The sequence below is a fragment of the Alligator sinensis genome, unplaced genomic scaffold (genome assembly GCF_000455745.1).
Source record: "Alligator sinensis unplaced genomic scaffold, ASM45574v1 scaffold143_1, whole genome shotgun sequence".
Taxonomy (NCBI): Eukaryota; Metazoa; Chordata; order Crocodylia; family Alligatoridae; genus Alligator; species Alligator sinensis.
The window spans coordinates 1,091,551-1,110,979 of NW_005842156.1; the positions used below are offsets into that span (position 1 = coordinate 1,091,551).

General features: G+C 39.8%; 1 protein-coding gene across 5 annotated transcripts in view; it reads right to left on the reverse strand.

The window, feature by feature from the left end:
- LRP2 (LDL receptor related protein 2) overlaps nucleotides 1-19,429 on the reverse strand; it is a 208,573-nt gene that overhangs the window by 174,885 nt on the left and 14,259 nt on the right. For 4 of the 5 annotated variants that reach the window (XM_025206453.1, XM_025206452.1, XM_025206451.1 and 1 more), the window contains exons 2-4: nucleotides 8,408-8,515; nucleotides 4,322-4,444; nucleotides 419-535 (exon numbers count right to left, since the gene is read on the reverse strand). In XM_025206453.1, the coding sequence (XP_025062238.1) occupies nucleotides 419-535; nucleotides 4,322-4,444; nucleotides 8,408-8,515 (348 nt within the window). Of the gene's footprint in view, nucleotides 1-418; nucleotides 536-3,899; nucleotides 4,059-4,321; nucleotides 4,445-8,407; nucleotides 8,516-19,429 lie in introns of those variants that run through there. The other variant, XM_025206454.1, reaches the window with a different exon arrangement.

Consider the following 19,429-nt stretch of genomic DNA (forward strand, 5'->3'; position numbering starts at 1 on the left):
CTTAGAAATAAAAAGGAAATGTAAAAAATTTAGGGCCAAATTCTGCTTTTGGATACATACTCAAAGTTTCTGATTGCAATGACAACACTGCAAAGACTCAACTCTAAAAATAGTCTTTTATATTTTCCAAAGTTTAAAAAAAATGTTTAAATAGAATCTTATTCTTGAGACTTGGGCAAACAAAAAAATCTCCTGACCACATGGCAACACTATAGACTTAATATATCCCACAATAATGGACTTGTATCAGAGCATCAGCTCTAATCCATGAAAGAATCTGCAATGAAATTCTGATAACAAGCAGCATATTGTGGTCACTTCTGTCCATCAACAAGCTCTTTAATCTTACAATTTGATTAAAAAGTCAAAAAAGGGATGGGATGAAATCAGATCTAGTGTAAAGATTTAAATGACTTACGGCAGCCTCTCTCATCTGTTCCATCAGAGCAGTCTTTAACTCGATCACACCTGTACCCACTTGGGATACACTGTCCATTGGAGCATGTGAACTGCTGACTTGAGCATGTCCTCCCCGCTATAAGAAAGAGACAAAGGGTGAATCTGGACATGCAATTAATGCAAAGCAATAAACTCCAGAGCAGTTTGAGCAAGAGTAAACTACTCCCACGTGCAGTGTCTACATGTACACCCAGGACAGCAGCAATCTGAGCCAGGGTGGAGCAGGCCCAAGCTGGCAGGAGGCACGGGGTGTCTGCCCCAAGTTCTAGGTGGTGGTGTCGGGTGGCAGAGGGGCTAGCTGGGGCATAAGGGTGCTGAAAGTGCAGAGCCATATAGCTATGCATCACGCAGGAGTATAGACCCAGGCTGACTGGGCAGAATTTGTGCCCATGGCTGGTATCTACACATGTGTTTAAACTTTAATTATGCCAGCATAAGATAGTACTATTGGAGACACTACTATCTTATGCAGCATATATTAGTTTACTGCAAACTAATACCAATAGCACATATAGATGCTAATGCTTTACTCCACAGCTAATTAACCTACTCCCAAGTAAAGCACATGAGTAGATGCAGCCAAAGTGTTTAGGTTTTCACCAAGCAGAGAGAGGCATACAGCAAACTACTTTTCCTCTCCCCTGACATTCACATTTGGTTTTTTATTACCCAGTTTTTTGCATAAATATATGATATTTTATTACTTGACTTTTGTGCACCAGGCAAAAATAAATGTCACCCTGCCAACCAGGAAGCAGGACTTATAGTTGGGCTTTTCCTAACACACAGCCACATATCTGGAGTTTGGGATCACTGGATCTAAATCGTGGTTCCCATGGACCCTCTTCTGGTTCACCTCAAAATTTCCCCTCCTTGCTGACAGATGACAGACTTCTCACAGGGAGGAGAAGTTGGATGCATATAGCATTTATATCTATAAAAAAATAACAACTGAACCCTGAGGCAAAACATGCTGCAAAAAAATGTCACTCTGTTCCTATCCATAGCTTCTTTCTCAAGATGATTGGGACATATTAACTTTCACCATTTAATTAACCTATAATTTATTATTTATTTAACTTAGATCTACAATGAAACTAATATTTTGCCCTAAGAATGAAGAACACCTTTCATTTCTCTTTGAAGGAGCAAGTACCAGAAACACCCGAGAGAGCATATATAAAAGAAATGTAACATCAGAAGAGGATGTCATGATTATATTTATTCTACCTCTAAGATTTAAATTCATACTTTCTGCTATACAAAGCAATGTTAAAGACTTTAAATGATAGGATCCCACTTAGCTTTAACTATAGTTTATTTGTTCTATTACCCAAACATGTTAAGTATTAAAAATAACTCACTTAGATTGCTACCACACAAATGGAGCAGAATTTAAAGTAGAAGATAAATTTGGAAATTGCTTTTTTAACTACAACCAAATTTTTCATTGGTGAACTGTTTCTATATTAATAACCACTAAACCATCAAGAATTGCTGTGCAGGCCCCTCTGACCTAGGAACAATAGCTACAGTAGCTAGCAGCAATTTATAAGAATGCTTGTTTATCTGAACTAAGTCCTGTCCTTTACTATTTCAAGACAAATTAATTTGGGATGTGAGAAAATCATCTAAGGGTGAACTTATTAATATCTTGATCTCCCTTACTGCCATCAATATCTTGCTATAGATTAAACAAACATTCAGCCTAGTTATCACCCTTGATTATAACTGGGATCTTAATCTGTGCCTGTACTAGTGCTCCCAGCACAAGCTTTGATATTGTTGCAGTAACCCAACTAGAAGAAATAAGTACAGCAAATTTAATTTCACCCCATTCATTTCACTTCTCTATGTCTTTCAGGGTTGTTTCTGGTTAACTCCCAGGAACAAGGTTTCAAAAACAATGTTTTAAAGAAAAGAAATACCACCAAAAGGGCTCCAGATCATTTTAAAAGGGAACAACAAAAAGTGCTCTTAATTAACAAAAATAAATGCGTAAGTGACTCCAAAGTAGCAGAACCACCAGGATTCTACTGTACAGCTCAGGGCCGCCTTCAAAGATGCCCACAATTAATGAGCACCCATAGAACTAAGGCAAATGAAAGTGACCCAGTTCAAATGCTTATCTAGAGCGGTTATCTTTTACATTTACTGTTCCCATAGCAGATACATAACTAGTATTTGCCAAGAGGGAGCTCAGTTTTGTTCCCCTCTGTAGTAAGGACGGAAATGAAGATCTAAGATGATGTGCCTTGTCTGATAAAAGTTCTGATAAAAGTTAAACCTTTAAGACTCTACTGTAGTTAGTAATGGTGTAACTGAGCTGTAGGGACAATTAAACAGTTTGACGGATAAGTTAACATTTAGACCCAAAAGCCACCTGTTTAAAAGGGAAAATAAATAAATCCCTCCCTTATTCAACCAGTGGTCATTTTTGATGGTAAAGGCAGCGGTCAGCAACATTTTACTAACACAGGCTGCATCTTGCAACCCAGCCAGCACCATGAGCCACCAATCCTCTCCAGCGACCATGAGCAGAAGCTGCAGTGAAGAACAGCAGCCCCTTCTACACAGGTCAGAGGAACTGGCTGAGGTATCAGAGGCGACTGACAAGCCATTAGCAAAACACAGTCCATATCAAATGACACTTAATAAAATGTGGACCAGATCAGACCTTCATGGATTAGATCCAATACCTTTGTGGGCTGGATCCAGCTCATGGCCCAAAGGCTGCCACCCCCTGGGTAAAAGTACCCACTATATATTCTCTTTCTTCTTTTGAAATGCAACCAAGGATGAAACTTGGCCCAATTTGTGGCAGTCTTCTGAAATCACTGTTTGTCACTATGACAAAATCTAACTAATATGTACAAATTACAAAGTCCAGTTATTCAGTCACCTAGCTAGAGTGTTTAATAGCTTACCATCAATATTGAAAAGATCCTGCTCTATATCTATTATAGTTATACTTTCAAATTATTTTTGCATTAAAGCAGCAAAGAAATGTTAAATACTTCTGTTTACAAACTGTAACTCTCATGTGATTAACACGTATAATACCATCAAGATATTTTACTTTCTATGGGAAGTATTAACAGGAATGGTGTCTCAGTGTTAATTATCTGAATGATAATGCACACAAAGCTATTCCAGACACCAGAACTTTTGAGGATCTGACTAGGAGAGATAACTGTTCAGTTCATTATTGAATCTAGGTCTGTCTAGTATCTTGTTAAAGAGTGTCACCAGAAGTGACACTTGACTCTCTCTAAAGATTTCCTTACATTCCCTTAATAACTCTCTTTTACCTGAGGGTTGTTCACTTTGCCTTTTATAGATTTCAGCCATTATGAAGGGAAAACTGTACACTTTTGTTTTATTGGTTCTGAGATTGATAAATATAACTTTGGTTAAAGAATGAATGAAGAGGCTCTTACTTGAAGTTGACTGAGAAGTGTTTGACTTCTCGTCATCCATTTTAAGTAAATGATATAAACTTTCTTTTTTTTTCTTTTCCTTTTTTTTTTTGGTGGGGCAGTTGATAGCATGTTTCCTATTTCTTTGTGGTTAATATGCATCCATTTTCATTTCTTTACCTGCAATACCAACAACTTCAAGATGATTTTGACATTTTAAGATTTAGAAATGCCTATTCACATTTATTTGCCTATATTCTGTTTATTTCAGATTTAAGTGCATTCAGTTTCCAACAGCTGTTCTTTAGAAAGACTGCTCTGATACAGGATCACTATACTTGCAGTAGCTTTGTTTATCTGTGTGAGTTTTCAATATGTTTGAACACAGTGAACTCTTTCGCACAACCAGTATAAAAATACAACATAAACATATAAATACTTACGGCATTGTTGATGTTCATCGGAAGCATCTTCGCAGTCTTCTTCATCATCACAGACCCATGACTGTGGGATACACTCTCCATCAGTTTTACACTGAAATTGATTTTCCTCACAGGTAGGTTGTGCTAATATAAACAAACAAACTGATAGTTATTTCAAAACATTTGCTTGGGAAACTTTTAAAAACTAAGACTAAATTTAAAATAGTATTCACTTCATATAAATGTGAAACAATTGCTAATTACATCACTAACTAAGTATCTGCAACACCCAGAAGCCAAGGAAAAGGAACAAGGAGATTATAGTTTTAGGTAAGTCCTGCATTTCTGGAGTTAATGAGAACTGCTCTTCCAAACTAACCAAAAGTAGAGAAGGAGTTGAAACAGCCTAGTTTACAGGCCCTGATTTTTTGTGCTCTTTACAGGTAGCTACTCAAAAGAGGCCTTGTACAAACATTCAGTTTCTCCTGGGAGAGTTGCTGCTCTTCCACAAGCATTGGTGATGCACTGGGGGGGGACACAGGGAGACATGTGCCCCCCCACATTTCTGCGCTTACAGTAGAGCACAGGGCTGCAGCCTGGCTGGCAGCAGTGGGGTTGGTAGTAACAACATGAGTTCTGCACCAACAACAGGGCATGGGGCTGTAACCTGGATGGACCTAATGCCCGGCAGCACTGGTAGTGGTGCAAAGTTGTGCCCCCGCACTGTCAGTACTTACGGGTCACCTAGGCCCAGGAAAAATCATGAGTATACAGATACTCAGGCTTTTTTCTCCCAGACTAAAAATGGCCACTCCAAGAGAAAAATAACGTAGGCAGAACTTAGGTTAATTCACTTAAAGAAAGTTTCTCCTGGGAGAGCGAATGTCTGTACATGCTGCCAATATAGGCTGATCATTGGTCATCTGGGTTAGCCAATCCGGGCTGCCATATCTACTGATGTCGTCTGTTACCAAGAAGAATAAGGGAGACTGCAGAGCATATTGAAATGTATGTACAGAGCCCCCACCCCTGGCTGCACAGTGTCAGCACTACAAGCTCTCCACTCTTCAGGGCCTCTGTATTTGAATGTCTGTACACGTGGTTCTGGGTAAGTTTTTCTACCATGAGAACAAACCTGGGAGAATTTTCCCAGATTATTTGAATGTGTGTATACAGCCAGAGAGATAGAAAAGAAAATAAGATAAAATGGAGTACAGAAATAACCTAAATTGAGAGTCTGAACCTTATTCTGATACAATTTACACAATTCCTAATTAAAACTTATGGTTAGAATCACTAGTTCATCACAGTCCAATTGATTTATATAGAGCTTCTAATGACTTTCTCACTGAGATCATGTCTTTAACCTTCTACCAGATTAAAAGCACTGCAACCCAATACCCTGAGCCATAGAATGGAAAGGATGGAGTATATCACTACACAAGCAAATCATTTAAAGATACTAAATGAAATTGTGTTGAATATTTCCAGCACAAAATGAAGAGTAAATTATTAAATTAAGTCCAAGGAAATTAAAAGGACAAAACTAATGGCACATAACAGGCAATGTTAAAAGTGTGTGCCCATCAGAAATATTCCTTTTTTCTTCTGTCTCAAGAACTCTCTGTTACTTTAATATATCTACTTAGTATTTGTATTAGGTTGTTCGTTGTAGCCGTGATGGTCTAAGGACATAGGCAGACAAGACTCTTTGGGTAAATGGAATATTTTTATTAGACCAACTAAATAGTTGGAAAAGAACAATTTTTCCAACTATTTAGTTGGTCTAATAAAATATATTTGTATTATAATATGTAAGTAACATTAAAAACAAAAGATCAATCAAACAAACCTCAGCAGATTCATTTTCACCTTCCACCTTTTACTTTAATACCAATAGGTAAGAAGAAGAAAACAGAAACCCTCATTAAGGTCAATGGGGATTTTGTTCAGTTGCAACAATCACTCCTTTCTAATGGGAATTACTCAATTCAGAAGCAAGTATTGCAGGAAAAACAGCTCACTATAGCAAAATGGCAGTTATGTCTAATGCAAGGCATTTTTCATCCAGGACTTTTCTGGCTCTGAAGTTGGCTCAGCTATTTATCAGAAATTTAGCCTTTCCAGCTATAAGAACCACTTCCCTCCAAGTATTACAAGGGTCAAACTAAAAAAATTGGTCCAATATGGGAGGAACCAATATGGCTTAGCCATTTCACACCAAATCAGCTGACAAGGTACAAAAACTAACTTAAATAAAGAATGGATTAACTGCTCCAGAGCCTTCTGAAACAGAAAAGCACTAGCATTTATATGGCAAAATGTAGATGGGCTTCTAAAAAGAGCTTCTGAAAATGTTTTTTCATGTTTGTAACATTTTTAGCATTTAGGTGAAAACTGACAGAACCTTTCTGAGCTGATACAGCACATAATGCAAATGTTTATGTTGCCCTCTAGCGACTCTTCACAGCTAGTGAAGTTTCTCAAATTCAAAAGACTGCAGCTTGATGCTTTGGGTACCAAAGGTCCTGTATTATATTACCACTGTAGCGTTTGCATATGCACAGTATTTGAGTTTATTGCACTGATAAATGATCTCTGAACATATCTAGCATCCAGTTTACTGACATCAGAAAGAATGCTTTGGCTAAGACAGATGGCCCTGGATACTGGAAAAAAGTGCCACATGTGATCTAAATCTCTTTCAAGGGGAGAGTTAGAAATCTGGCAATATTTTAATTGGAAGACAGGGTAGATATTAGAGCTGTGCAAAACAGGCCCTATTCAATTCAGATTCGGCTCGAATCGGGGATAGTCATTCAATCCGTTGATGCGGATCACAGTCCCTGATTCAATTCAGCCGAATCCGAATCTGAAGATTCAATGCTGATTCGGTGAATCAGCAGTTCAGACATAGACATAGCTTTAAAAGTTTTTTTCTACATACCTTGAGGTAGCAGTGCAGCTCATGATTGTTGCGGTGCTGGGGTGGATGCAGCATCCCACAGGAGCACAGGGGGCTCTCCAGGTCTGCTAGGAAGCATGCTGCCCTCCCCCCCTTTTTCCCCTCGGATCAGTGATTGGCCACAGGGGGACCCTGGGTGCCCCCCCAGACCCAGGAGGCACCAGTCACCGAGCCAGGAGAGCGCGGGGAGGCCCCCCCTGTGCGCTCCCTGGTGGACCAGGAAGTGGACCGGAATCACTTCTGGTCTACTCTGGGTCTGCTGGTGAGCACGCTGGGGAGCCCCCTGTGCTTCTGTGGGACACTGCATTTGCCCCAGTACTGCAGTGTTTAGAGGCCCTACTACCTAGAGGTATGTAGAAAAAAAATTTAAATCTACGTCCGAATCACCAAATCTGTCCAAATCTCTCCGAATCGATTCAGAGGGTTCCGAATCTATTCGGAGAGATTAAAGGGTCCTCTGATTCAATTTGGATTGGAGATTCAGCCACTGAATCGGGCCAAATCTCCACCGAATCAAATCAGGGACTGAAGCTTTGCACAGCCCTAGTAGATATATACCTTTATAGACTAACTAAATAAGATCTAGAGAGAGAGCACTAGTTTCTGTGAACCCAGGTTCACTTCTCTTATTCTGATTTCCATGCTACCAGCACCACAGAATTCAAGAGACATGAATCAATAATTAGGGCCCCTATACACTTGCAGGAAGGCTGCTCTGACATGCTGTAATTACAGCACATCAGAGTGTGATAATCCACAGTACAGTGCTGGAGTGTGGTAATTACTGCACTCCAGCATCACTTGTATGAGTATCCCTGCACTGAAAAATGGTGGCAGGGTGACTCCAGAGACACACGTACCAGTGTCCCTGCACTGGAAGATGGAGGTGGTGGCACTTTAAACTAAAGCTTGTTTACTGGTATACATGACACTCTCGGAGCTGCACTAATTAAAGCACCTCTCCCGCCTCCTGGAGCACATTTATAAATGACCTTACAGTCCATAGCTGGTACCCACCCAGCCACCCTTAGGGAAGAGCCATTGAGACACAATATAAGATGAGCGCTTTGGGATCTGAGCGCTCTGAATACTTTAAAAAGAGAGACGATGCTTTGAATTAGCTCTATAAGGATTCTACTTACGGCAGCCAGCTTCATCTGTATCATCAGAACAGTCCCTTGCACCATCACACCTCCATTCTGCCGGAATGCAGCGGCCATTCCCACAGCGAAACTGACCACTCTCACACCCTGTGAGCAAGTAATACAATAGGCAAAACCATTACATCAAATAAATACTGAAAATCATTGCTGTCAACAACCACAATTTATGTAGGACATAGTTAGAAAAAAAATATTTAAACATTCCTTTTTTCAGATAAAAAAAATTGATTGAATTTCAATTACAAGCCCAATGAATTTCCGTGATTATCTCAATGTAAATGACAACAGATCTGATACAGATTTTAAAAAAAAACCAGCAGGTTGTTCCTGTCTAGCCTAGGAGATGGTAACATTTATAATTTTTACACAGAATAGTCAGATAAAATGGGGAAGTCAGGAAAAATGGGGAGGGCCTAGTCAGGAAAAAGTTTCCACACATGGAAACCAGAAGTTCATTGTCTGATTATTGAGGTTATAGAGACTTAAATGAAAGTGAAGAATGACTTCCCATATAATTTCTAAACATAAGTCTTTCCTGTAGTCCCTGAGGATATTTTTTTAAAAGTCAAACTAATTCACTTAGCTGCTATGGGAATTTCATTTTACCTGTCATGTGCTGTTATCTAGTCTCAAAACAGAGATCCAAATTTTTTTTAAATTAAGTCATACTAGCTGAAGTCATACTCAGTGAGATATGAGGAAATAGATTGATAATTAACATCTTAGAAGCATAGACTGCTAGATACTTTAAGACTTTGTGGCTGATCCAAAGCTGATCTGCTGTCAATCAGACTCTAAAAGCCCCTGCCCACCCCAATTAAGACGTCAGTGAACTAAAATACTGTTGCAGCAGTCCTTGTTATCCTGTGTAAAGGCACCAGGATCAGACCCTTACTGGTTATGTCTACAGACATCTCCCTACACCCTTAGAGAGTAAAATACACAGTTTGGGACTATTTGCTGTAATCCAGTAAAATGAGAGGGAATGAACATTTTTCCAGTTTTCCAAAATAAGGAGATATAATTAGGTTCAACAATATTCTATTTCACATGCCCTTGGTCAGCACCCTAGTATAAGGACTACTAAAAGAGCAGAGGCAGCTGCAAAGACCAACTCCAAAAACAACTGAAAAAAAGCAATATCCTACTTTAATGAATAACCAAGTGATAAAATAACCTATTTCAATTATCCTAAGTGTCTTGTCCAAGAGATATCTTCAGTAAAGATAAAGCACAGCCACCTGATTTTGAATTATGACAAAAATAATATGCTACCCTAAATTTCATGTAAAACTAGGCATATCAATACTGTCACATAAACACAGTTAAGTGATGTATTCCTAATGGATACAGGCAAATTACTTTATGCAAGGAATGTTCAAATCTGATTGTCTGGTAGTAACATCCTGATTTATAATGTATCCTGCAAATGGTCAAAAATTTCACTTGGATAAATGGTGGTACAGAGTGGTACAGGAGTATGTACACCCAAATACCTTCTGTGGACTAATGTATGATGGTGGTTGGTGGTGCAGGTCTGGGGTTGGTGGTGCAGGTCTCTTATCAACTACCTTTAAAACACAACAACCTCCCTTGCAAAAATGCCCTGAAGGAATGTACACGTTCACGCTGGAATCCCAGGCTCTCTTGCTGAATTTTGCCCTTCTAAGCAACATTTCCTCATAAGATTAGCAGTTATACTTTTTAAAAGTCCTAGTAAATACAACATCTATGTATTAATTCATTGATTAGAACTATCACTGGAAATAAAACTTAATTTGTATACATATTTACTGCATTAGTGTCATCCAAAACTACAAGTATCCTAAAAGTACCCATCTGAAAAATAAACTACCATGCAGAGTTTAATCAAGATCCAGAGAGTTTCTAGTTTCTAAATGGAAAAAAAATGCTTATAAGCAAGCAGCATGTAAAATCATTCCACTGTATATTATTATCTGCAAATAACTAGCCAGTTAAAATTCTTAAGCTTTGTCTAACATATACATAATTTGCTTTTGCCTTTCTTTCGCTAAATTATTACATTTAAACATATCCTTAGGTTGGTATAAAGTGAGATAACATTGATTAAACTGTCTGGAAAACTTTATAAACAGCAACCCTCATATTGTATGAAAAGCTAAAACTGAATATTAACAGAATACCTTCAAAGCAAGCAGTCTTTTTCTACTCTTAAGTATTTTGCAAAGCTGTAGCTCAAATCTTTCAGAACTATATATGGTAAGTGCTATACCAATACCCATTTATACAATTCATCAGCAGACCTATTATAATTCATTTAATTATGGCATTAGTCTTTTCAAATGTAATCTTCCATGTTTACTTACTGCTCTGAAAGCTGCAGTTTTGATATAGTTTAACAAAAAGCAAAACAAGCTAACCCTTCACATAACATTGTGTTATGTTCTCTTAGTATCTAAGTGGTTAGCACAAAGTGATTGTTTATTTAGTAAAAACACAATGTCCTCCATTTGAAAATAAATTATGGGTAAGAAAGAAGTGAGAGTAATCTGCAGGTTCAAAGGCATTTCTCACTGAAGTTCTAAATGGCATGTTTTTCAACTGTGATCAAAAGAAATTCTGCCCATTAAGAGAAGAAAGCATGCAGGATACACCTGATTACAGAATCCATTGATAGAGGTGTTCAGGATCTAAAAGTATGTTTAAAGAATAAAAAAAAAAGAAAAATTACTGTGATTGAGTCATAAAAATAATGTCAAAAGTAACTCCAAATCACAACCCCAAGAATATGCCCATTAAATATATTTCACAAAAAGCAGTTTCTAAAGTCTTTATAAGATTCTGCATTCAAAGTTTTAATGAAAATAAGAAAGGTAATTGAATCTTCAACTTAACTATTAATTTAGGGAACAAGTAGTCATACCAAGTAGTAGTTACTCACATGATCAGTCACTTGAATCCAACAGAGCTATTTCTATTAAACTGCAATGCAACCTAAGAGTATGGAACCACGAGAACAGTAATAATAGGAGGCTATTAGAAGGTAAGGAGAGTTTTCTTGTTTATTACCATTATTTAGGGGATGCCAGGATTCACTGAAGTAGTAATAATTATGGACAATATTATTTTACAGAAGATTTTCTTTTTAGTTAAGTACATCTTAAAAATGGCAAGGTAGTTCATGAATCAGTCAAAAACTGCCAAAAATGAATGCTAATGAGCTATTTTCTGTAAAAAATCTGATTTACCCTGACAGAGGTTGTTAAAACCAGGTACTTATTTCAGAAAAACAAAATCCTGAAAAATATGGTACTTAAACAATAAAATAAGGAAAAATTTACTCTTTAAAGTCATATTTAAAAATTACTAAAAGGAAAGTATATAGGTGAATTGCTTTGCTTTTATTGTATATTTTTACCCCTCACACTTCAATGAAAATGTAGAATAGAAAGATACAAGTGTGGACTCCATGGATCACACAGGAATACATACAAAAGGAATCTAGGAACATTTTTTTTAAATGTATGAAATTTTGACTTTTCAAAAAAATGGTAAATGCCCGTTTCAATTATTAGGTGTTCAAGAAAGGAACTAGGGCAAAAAGCAAATAAATCTACTATATTCCAAATCATCATTGCACTAATGAATTATGACCACAGATCAAAATATCTCCCTCTGGAAAATATATGTATTACTGTTCCAGAGGCTACTTCTAGACTTACTACCATTGTCAGTTCTTATACTACTACTACTGTTGTTGCTGCTTCTTATTCCACAGCTGTCTACCAAGTAACCTCTTGTAACAGATTCCTGACCAGGTGTCTAGGGTTTACAACCCACTTATGCCAAAATAGAGAAGACCTTTTTCCATGGCATAGAGTAAGTAAACTACCTGTGCAAAAGACTGTGACTTGCTATTAGAGTAAAGCAACATGAAACAATTGTATTAAAAGCAAAAGATTTAGGAACAAATTTCAAATTAAGAAAAATACCTTTAAACTGTGAAATATTCAGCTTTTACTCAGTATTAAAAATAAAATGTCATGCTATTAAAAAAGCTATAGGCTACCAAAGCTAATTGTGGTACAACTGAGTTCAATACAGCACATGTATTATTTGATACAATTATTTTGTATCCTCTCAGACAGTGGGCAAAGTCCCCTTCTATTTACACTTCTATTTACATAAAGATGATTCCCTCTTCTTTAGTGGAATTACTGAAGATTCACACTTGTAAGAGAAAGAAGAACATAGCCCAGTGACTGCATGGTTATTTAAGTGAAGGTGAAGCTTAAAGACCACCTGAGAATTGTAGTAAACATCAGTGCATCACTCAGGCAGTGAACAGACGCTACTGAATGTCACATAAGGCCGTATGAAACTCTGCCAAGTAGGAGCAGGTGGTGATTTAAGACCCCTTCAGCACAATGGTTTTGGAAGCTGAAGAAACCTGAAATTACTGACACTATCCTTCAGAGAAACACTTGTCAGTCAACTTCAAGTTAGAGGCTCTTCATTCATTCTTTAACCAAAAGCAGTTTGTTAAGCCTTTTCATACTTCCATTCTTTTCTCTTTTTTTTCCCTTTTGCTGTGTATTCATGTATGATTCATATCCAATCCAATGAAGAAACACATACAAATATCTACACTGAAACCTACAGTGGAAATTCAATCCTTCCGTATTTAGGCTAAATTCAATATGCAGAGCTATATTGTCCTATATGCAGAGCTGTAATTTGGAGAAAGATGAACATACACAGATGCACTGGGAGGTAACCAAAGACAGGATCTAATGTAGACCTGAAGTTCTATAGGGAGTATTCAAGACCAATCACATCTTCTGTTCACCTTCACTTGTGTAATAAAGTAAAAGGAACTAGTCAATGAAACTGAAAGGCAGCAAATTTAAAAACCAGTGGAAAGGTACACTGTCTTGGCTAGGCCAGTTCTTATTGTATACACCTCCAACACAGTAGTTCTCAGTCTTGTCAGATTTAAGGCACCTCTCGATAAACTCAAGACACCCCTCAAAAAATGCCAGCTTTTGACTCTTTTTTTGACCATGGAAAAAGAATACAAAAATTCTTCCTTTTTAAATACCCAGAAAGACCACAACAGATCAACATGTTTTTAACTCTGTGAATTCTTATTGGAAAACGCTGGCTGCATCCAGACAAGCAGGGGCATGCACTTGCAGTGGCACAAATCGTAGCGGCACAAATTTCATCATATGCCCCTGCAAATTGCCCCGCTGTAAGCAAACTACCCTTGCCCAGCTCCTTCTGGCTCCCAGCATGCTGGAGCACCTGGGGCACAACTGGAGCATAGAGATGCTCTGGTCAGCAGCCAGAGCATTTCTTTGGAGGACCAGGCTTCCATTTGTTCTGGCACACACTATTGTAGCGTGCTCTGCACCACATTTTTTTCCTGGGGTTTTTGTTGGTTTTTTTTGCTACCCAGCAGTAGCAAGTTTTGTCCCTATGCTGCAAATCTGCAGTGCAGGGCATGTTTTAACATTCCACATGTGCAGTTTGTGGCACCACAGACCATATGCCTTGCCCATAGGCCTCTGGGTTTATTATGTGAATAACGTGCAGGTGTTTGTATACCTAACAATGCCCATACTGCACAGCACACTTAAAATGATCTCACAGTACCCCTGGATGCCACAGCACCCTAGTTGAGGAACAGTGCTCTAGCACACCTCTTCTTATTCATCTCCTCTCTGAAGTAAACTGCTTTTTCAGTTTTCTCTTCATGCACAAACATGCCAGACCTTGAAGTCTATGGTACTTCAAACCACTAATCTAGTATCTAAAGAATTACTATGAGGCCTCTGGCAGAAGTTACACTTAAGATGTGATTAATAGGGCTGTGCGAAATTTCACTGGCTGTTTCGATTCAACACTGTTTTGACTCATTTTGAGCGCGAAACAGCAAAATTGAAGCAAAACAAAGGGCTTAGAAACAAACTCAAAACAAAACAAAACTAGTCAAAATATTTCGAAGCAGCCAGGTGGTGGGAGACAGGGGAGAACCAGGGCTGCGTTCCCAGTAGCTCCACAGCCCCATGTGGCTCAGCCAGGAGCATAGCCCTGGATCTCCCCGCCTCCCACCGCCAGGCTGTGGGAAGCCGATCGCAGAGCAGGGGAAGAGAACTAAGCCCGGGCTCAGTTCCCCTCCCCAGCCCTATAATTGTTCTGGGGAAAGGAACCCCAGCTGGGCTGAGTTCCTCTCCCCAGCCCGATGGTAGTGCTGGAGCAGGGAACTGAGTGATCAGGCTCAGTTCCCTTCCCCAGCTCCCCCGGTCCCAAGTGGCAGCACCCGGCTTCCCTCCCTCATCTGGCAGGCAGATCGGGGGCCCGCAGCCCCAGGAGAACTGGCACAGCCCCTGCAGCCCTTCTGGGGTTGTAGGCCCGCATCTGCCTGCCGGATGAAAGAGACTGTTTCAAGCTTCCCCATTATAGCGAATGGGTTAAACATCAAAACAGCGTCACTGTTTCGATGAAGTGAAACGGAACAGCGGTTTTGAATCAAAATGAAATTCAAAACGAAACACTGTTCTGTCAAAACCTCGAAACTCAAGTCGAAATGGAACGGTGCCATTTCACACAGCCCTAGTGATTAAGCAGTTAATCACATTTTAAATAGTAACCTGGCCACACATTCAAGCAATTAATGTTGTGATACAACAGGGAATAAGCCAGAAGCTGGTTCCCACTGCACTTTAAATTGGAGCTTTCAAGCCTCCAGTGCACTCCCAAGGCTGGAAGTGACTTGGTGCATCCAGCTGTAGGAGCACCAGGCTTAGTAGTTGCCACTGCAGGGAGAACCTAGAATCATGCTCCCGGGCTCCCCCACTCAGCAATATGGCATGATTCAGATCTAATCCCTGATCCCACAAATGTGCCTCCTGCCACGCCCATGTGGGGCTGCTGTTGGGATTGCAGATCAGATCCCATTGCACCTTTAACAGAACATCTGCCAGGAGCCCTAATTGCATGATCCATAGAATTTTATGACAAAATGAACAATTATGAAGATCTCTTCTGACCACCTGAATGACAGGCAAAAAAACTGTCCAATAAATTCCCTGACAAATTCTGTTTGAGCTACAGCATCTCTGTAAAAAAAAAAAGTCAGTTTTGAATTAAAGATGTCAAGGGCTGGAGAATCTACTACATCCCAAGCTAAGTTGTTCCATTCTGAAATAGTTCAACCAAAAATTAAAACTCCAGTTTGTGGCCCCTCTTATAAACTAAGACAGACAGCTTCTGAAATGGAACATGCTTTAAAGCATGTTTTCTTCACCAAACATATCAACTATTAGTGCAATGTCTTTAAAATAAGAACTGACAAACAATATCTGTTATATAGACAATCCCCCCCAAAAAGAAGTGGCAAGGTGTTCTTTTATCTTCCTCTTTATTCTAATAAAAGATGTTTTGACTTTTGGTTCTGCCACTGAGAACGCAAAGCAAAGATGCAGTCCACCATAATAATTCTGCCCATGGAATTCAAAAGATCTACTAGTGTTTGCATCTACATTTCTGTCAAACGCTGCATGAGTGTCTGGAATGTTCAGGGAGATGAGACTAAATCTGTAAAAATTCTGTCTTAATTCCTCCACACCTAGTGAAAAGGAAAAGCATGCTTCAGCCAAAACCCTCTCTGTTGCTTTGCTTCCACTGTAGTTACCTACTCACTAATCCAGGTTTTTCAACACAAGATCTTGACACTGCTACACAGCGTCCCCTGCCTGTCCAGAGGCAGCAGGTACATGGCATCATGCAGCTTCCAAGGCTGCAGCAGCAGGGCGTTGAGCCCCAGCCTGCAGGACCAGCCCGCCTCCACCCCACGCACAAATCCAGGAGGCATGTACCCGCCATGCCTCCCTTGGGGTGTGCGCAGTGGTGGGAGCCCCGCCATGTCCTTGGAAGAGCCACCTGGGATCCAACCATCCCATGGCTCCATTCACTCCAGCCCCTGCCCCTTCCCCTGCCCCACTCCCTCCCTTACCTGGGGGGGCCTTGATCTTCTCTCCTCATGCCCTTCCCAGACTCACCTGCTGTGGTGGGCAGTGTTCCACAAGCCACCAGACTGTGATCCTTGCTGCATGCAGGCTGCAGCTGCATGTCTGTGTCTCTATGCATCCCCTGCTGCAGCTGCCCAGAGCCTGCACCTGGGCTGCCCTGTGGCCCTCTGCACTGGCACTGCTGCCCAGAATTTGGGGGGGCTTAGCCCCATTAGCCCCAGCCTTCTGCCACCTATGGCTCTAGTTTTATCCCAGGCCTACAACTCCAGGCAGCAGGTAGCACAGGAAAGCTGTGGGGACCTGTGCCAGGCACCACATGCCCAGCCAGGTGATGGGGAAGCAGCATCTGAGCAGTTCTTGCCCCAGCATGTGAGGCTCCAGCTCCCAGCCACCTTCCACCCACTCTGCCCACCCAGCATGATGAGCAGTCATCTGCGGGTGGCCAAGTGGATGGAAGGCGGCCGGGACCTAGAGCTGGAGCCCTGCATGCTGGGGAAGAAGCTGCCCAGCTGCAGCTTCCCCCCAGCCTGGCTGGGCACCTGGTGCCTGGCACACATCCCTACACTACCTGCTGCACTACCCCTGCACTACCTGCTGCCTAGGGGGAGCAGAGGCAGGGGGGGGAGGAGGAAGAGCTGTTGGAGGGGGGGAGATCCAAGCAGTACTTGGGCAGTTGCAGTAGCTGCCCTGCCAGGAAGCTGTGCACACTGCTTGGGGCCAGGATTGGGGCCAGCACGGTGCTGTTAGTGGGCGCTGGGTAGGTGAGAGTGGGGGCGGGAGTGGGCAGGACTTGGCCCCATGCAGAGCACCACAGGGGCAGCTGTGGTCCAGATACAATCATTGGCAGGCCTCATCCAGCCCGCGGGCCATATTTTGCCCACCCCTGCATTAGCCTGAAGTAAAAATATGAACAGCACATGCTGATTGTGAAATAAAAATGTCAGTACCAAATCTTATTTTAATAATGTTCACATACATACTCTTTTTTTAAAAATCTGAAATTATTGTTTTCCATGTTAAACTATTACCTTTTTTTCCAGTTCAGTTATTTTAATACAATCATGAAAGAGCTATAGATTCATTTCTGCTAATGCCTCCACATAAATCCTAGAACTAAAGAAATTCAGGATTTTAATCTATTGAAACCAAGCAGGAAAGCTTTCCTACAAAGAAAAAAGGCTTCAAGTCTCCTGCAGACATCAAGTTCAAAGGAATGACACTGTAAATGCCTCCTAGCAACATTAAAGATATTCATAATCCTCATCCTCCCTACCTTTAATTTAGCTCTTTTAATTGAAAAAGCTACAAATGCAAACAGCTTGTTAAAAGTAGAAAATTATTTTTAAACCTGCTCCTAACATTTTCACCTTCTCTTAGTATAAATCCAAACTAAGAATAAAGGGAAAACATTCTCAGTTTTATAGATATGTCAAAATTAATCAACTTTAAAAACGTCCTATCTTTAAAAAGGAAAAAGTCCTGCTGTTCAGAATAAAGTGTTTGTGGCCAATATACTGCCACTTTATGACAATACTGATTCTAATAGTGAAAAATTGAGGTATTTTATAAATATTTAGGGCCTATGTAAAAATCAGCTGTGCTGATTCTAAATGTAAAAAACCTTCCTACAAGTTACAAATATGATTGCATATTAATCATATGCATATATAAATAGCAAATAGTATGAAAAGATGCCTTCATTTTTAATGTAAAAGAGTAATCAGGTTGTAAGCAATTGACTTTTTACTTATAAGTCCACTGCTCATTTCAACCAGTAAACTAAAAGAAACAAAACTCTACCCCATCACGCTTGCCCTATGAGCACAAATTATTTTTAATATAGGCTTAATGTAATAGGTATGGGAGCTAAAGATAAAACTTATAAAATACATTTCCCTTAAACCATATAAGGTCTGACCCTGTTTCCATGAAGTCAGTGGTAAATTTCCCATTCTTCAATGAAAAAGCAGTCAGACCAACAAGAACCTGTCATTAATATTTATAGAATCTTTCAGAAAGATTCTGTACTACTGATATTTATATGAAGCACTTTAAAAGATATCTGGTGTAAAAGAACTTATATTCCTGTTTTACACAGTTTTATTTGTGACTAGTCTTGCTAAAGACAGCAGGCATTAAATATTAATCTTTACAATACATTTTACATATTTCAATGGTTTCCAATACATTGTGCATAAAGAACATGTTCTGTACTAAATTGGATAGTATTAATCAGCTGCTTTAACATTAGGCATCTTAATCCATATAAGTCCGTTGTGAGTGTATTAGCTGGATGTGAAGCACACTGTATCTCAAGTGAACCACACTCTACTGAGCTCTGGCATTACTGTTCTAAATCCCAAGAGTCCCCCTTTTGTTGTATAGCACATTAAATATGCACAAATCTGTTCTAATTGACCAAATGACATGAGGGGGAAGAAGAACAAGCAAACATGGAAAAAGAAAAAGACACCCCAGCAACTCACAAAAGGAAGCATTCCAAGCATTTTCATAAGAATGAACTTTGCTAATGGCCCCAAGGCTGCTGTAGAATTACAATTGGACAACAGGGGACCAACTGTGGAAAATCTCCAAGAATTGGAAGTATTTACAACTATGTAGCATACAGAAAACAATGACAAAACCCGTGCTCAGACATGACATCTACCGTATACACCACTGAGAAAGTTGGATGAATGCTGTTTCAGACTACAAAATCATCCTCTCAGCAAGCCATTTTCATTTTTATTGTTTCAGTGTATTTTAAATAAACTTGTTACCCAGTTGACTGCTTGCTCTCAACCTAAATCTCATGCTGAGATGGCAGGTTGGATTCAATTACGTTATGCAGTCTTGAAAGGCAATGGGTCCTGGCACTGCCAGGGATCAGCCCCAAACAGTGCATTCCAAATCTACCCAGTCAGACTAAAGCTAAAGCAATTAAACTTTTTAAAATCCATTATACACTGCACTGCTACATTTA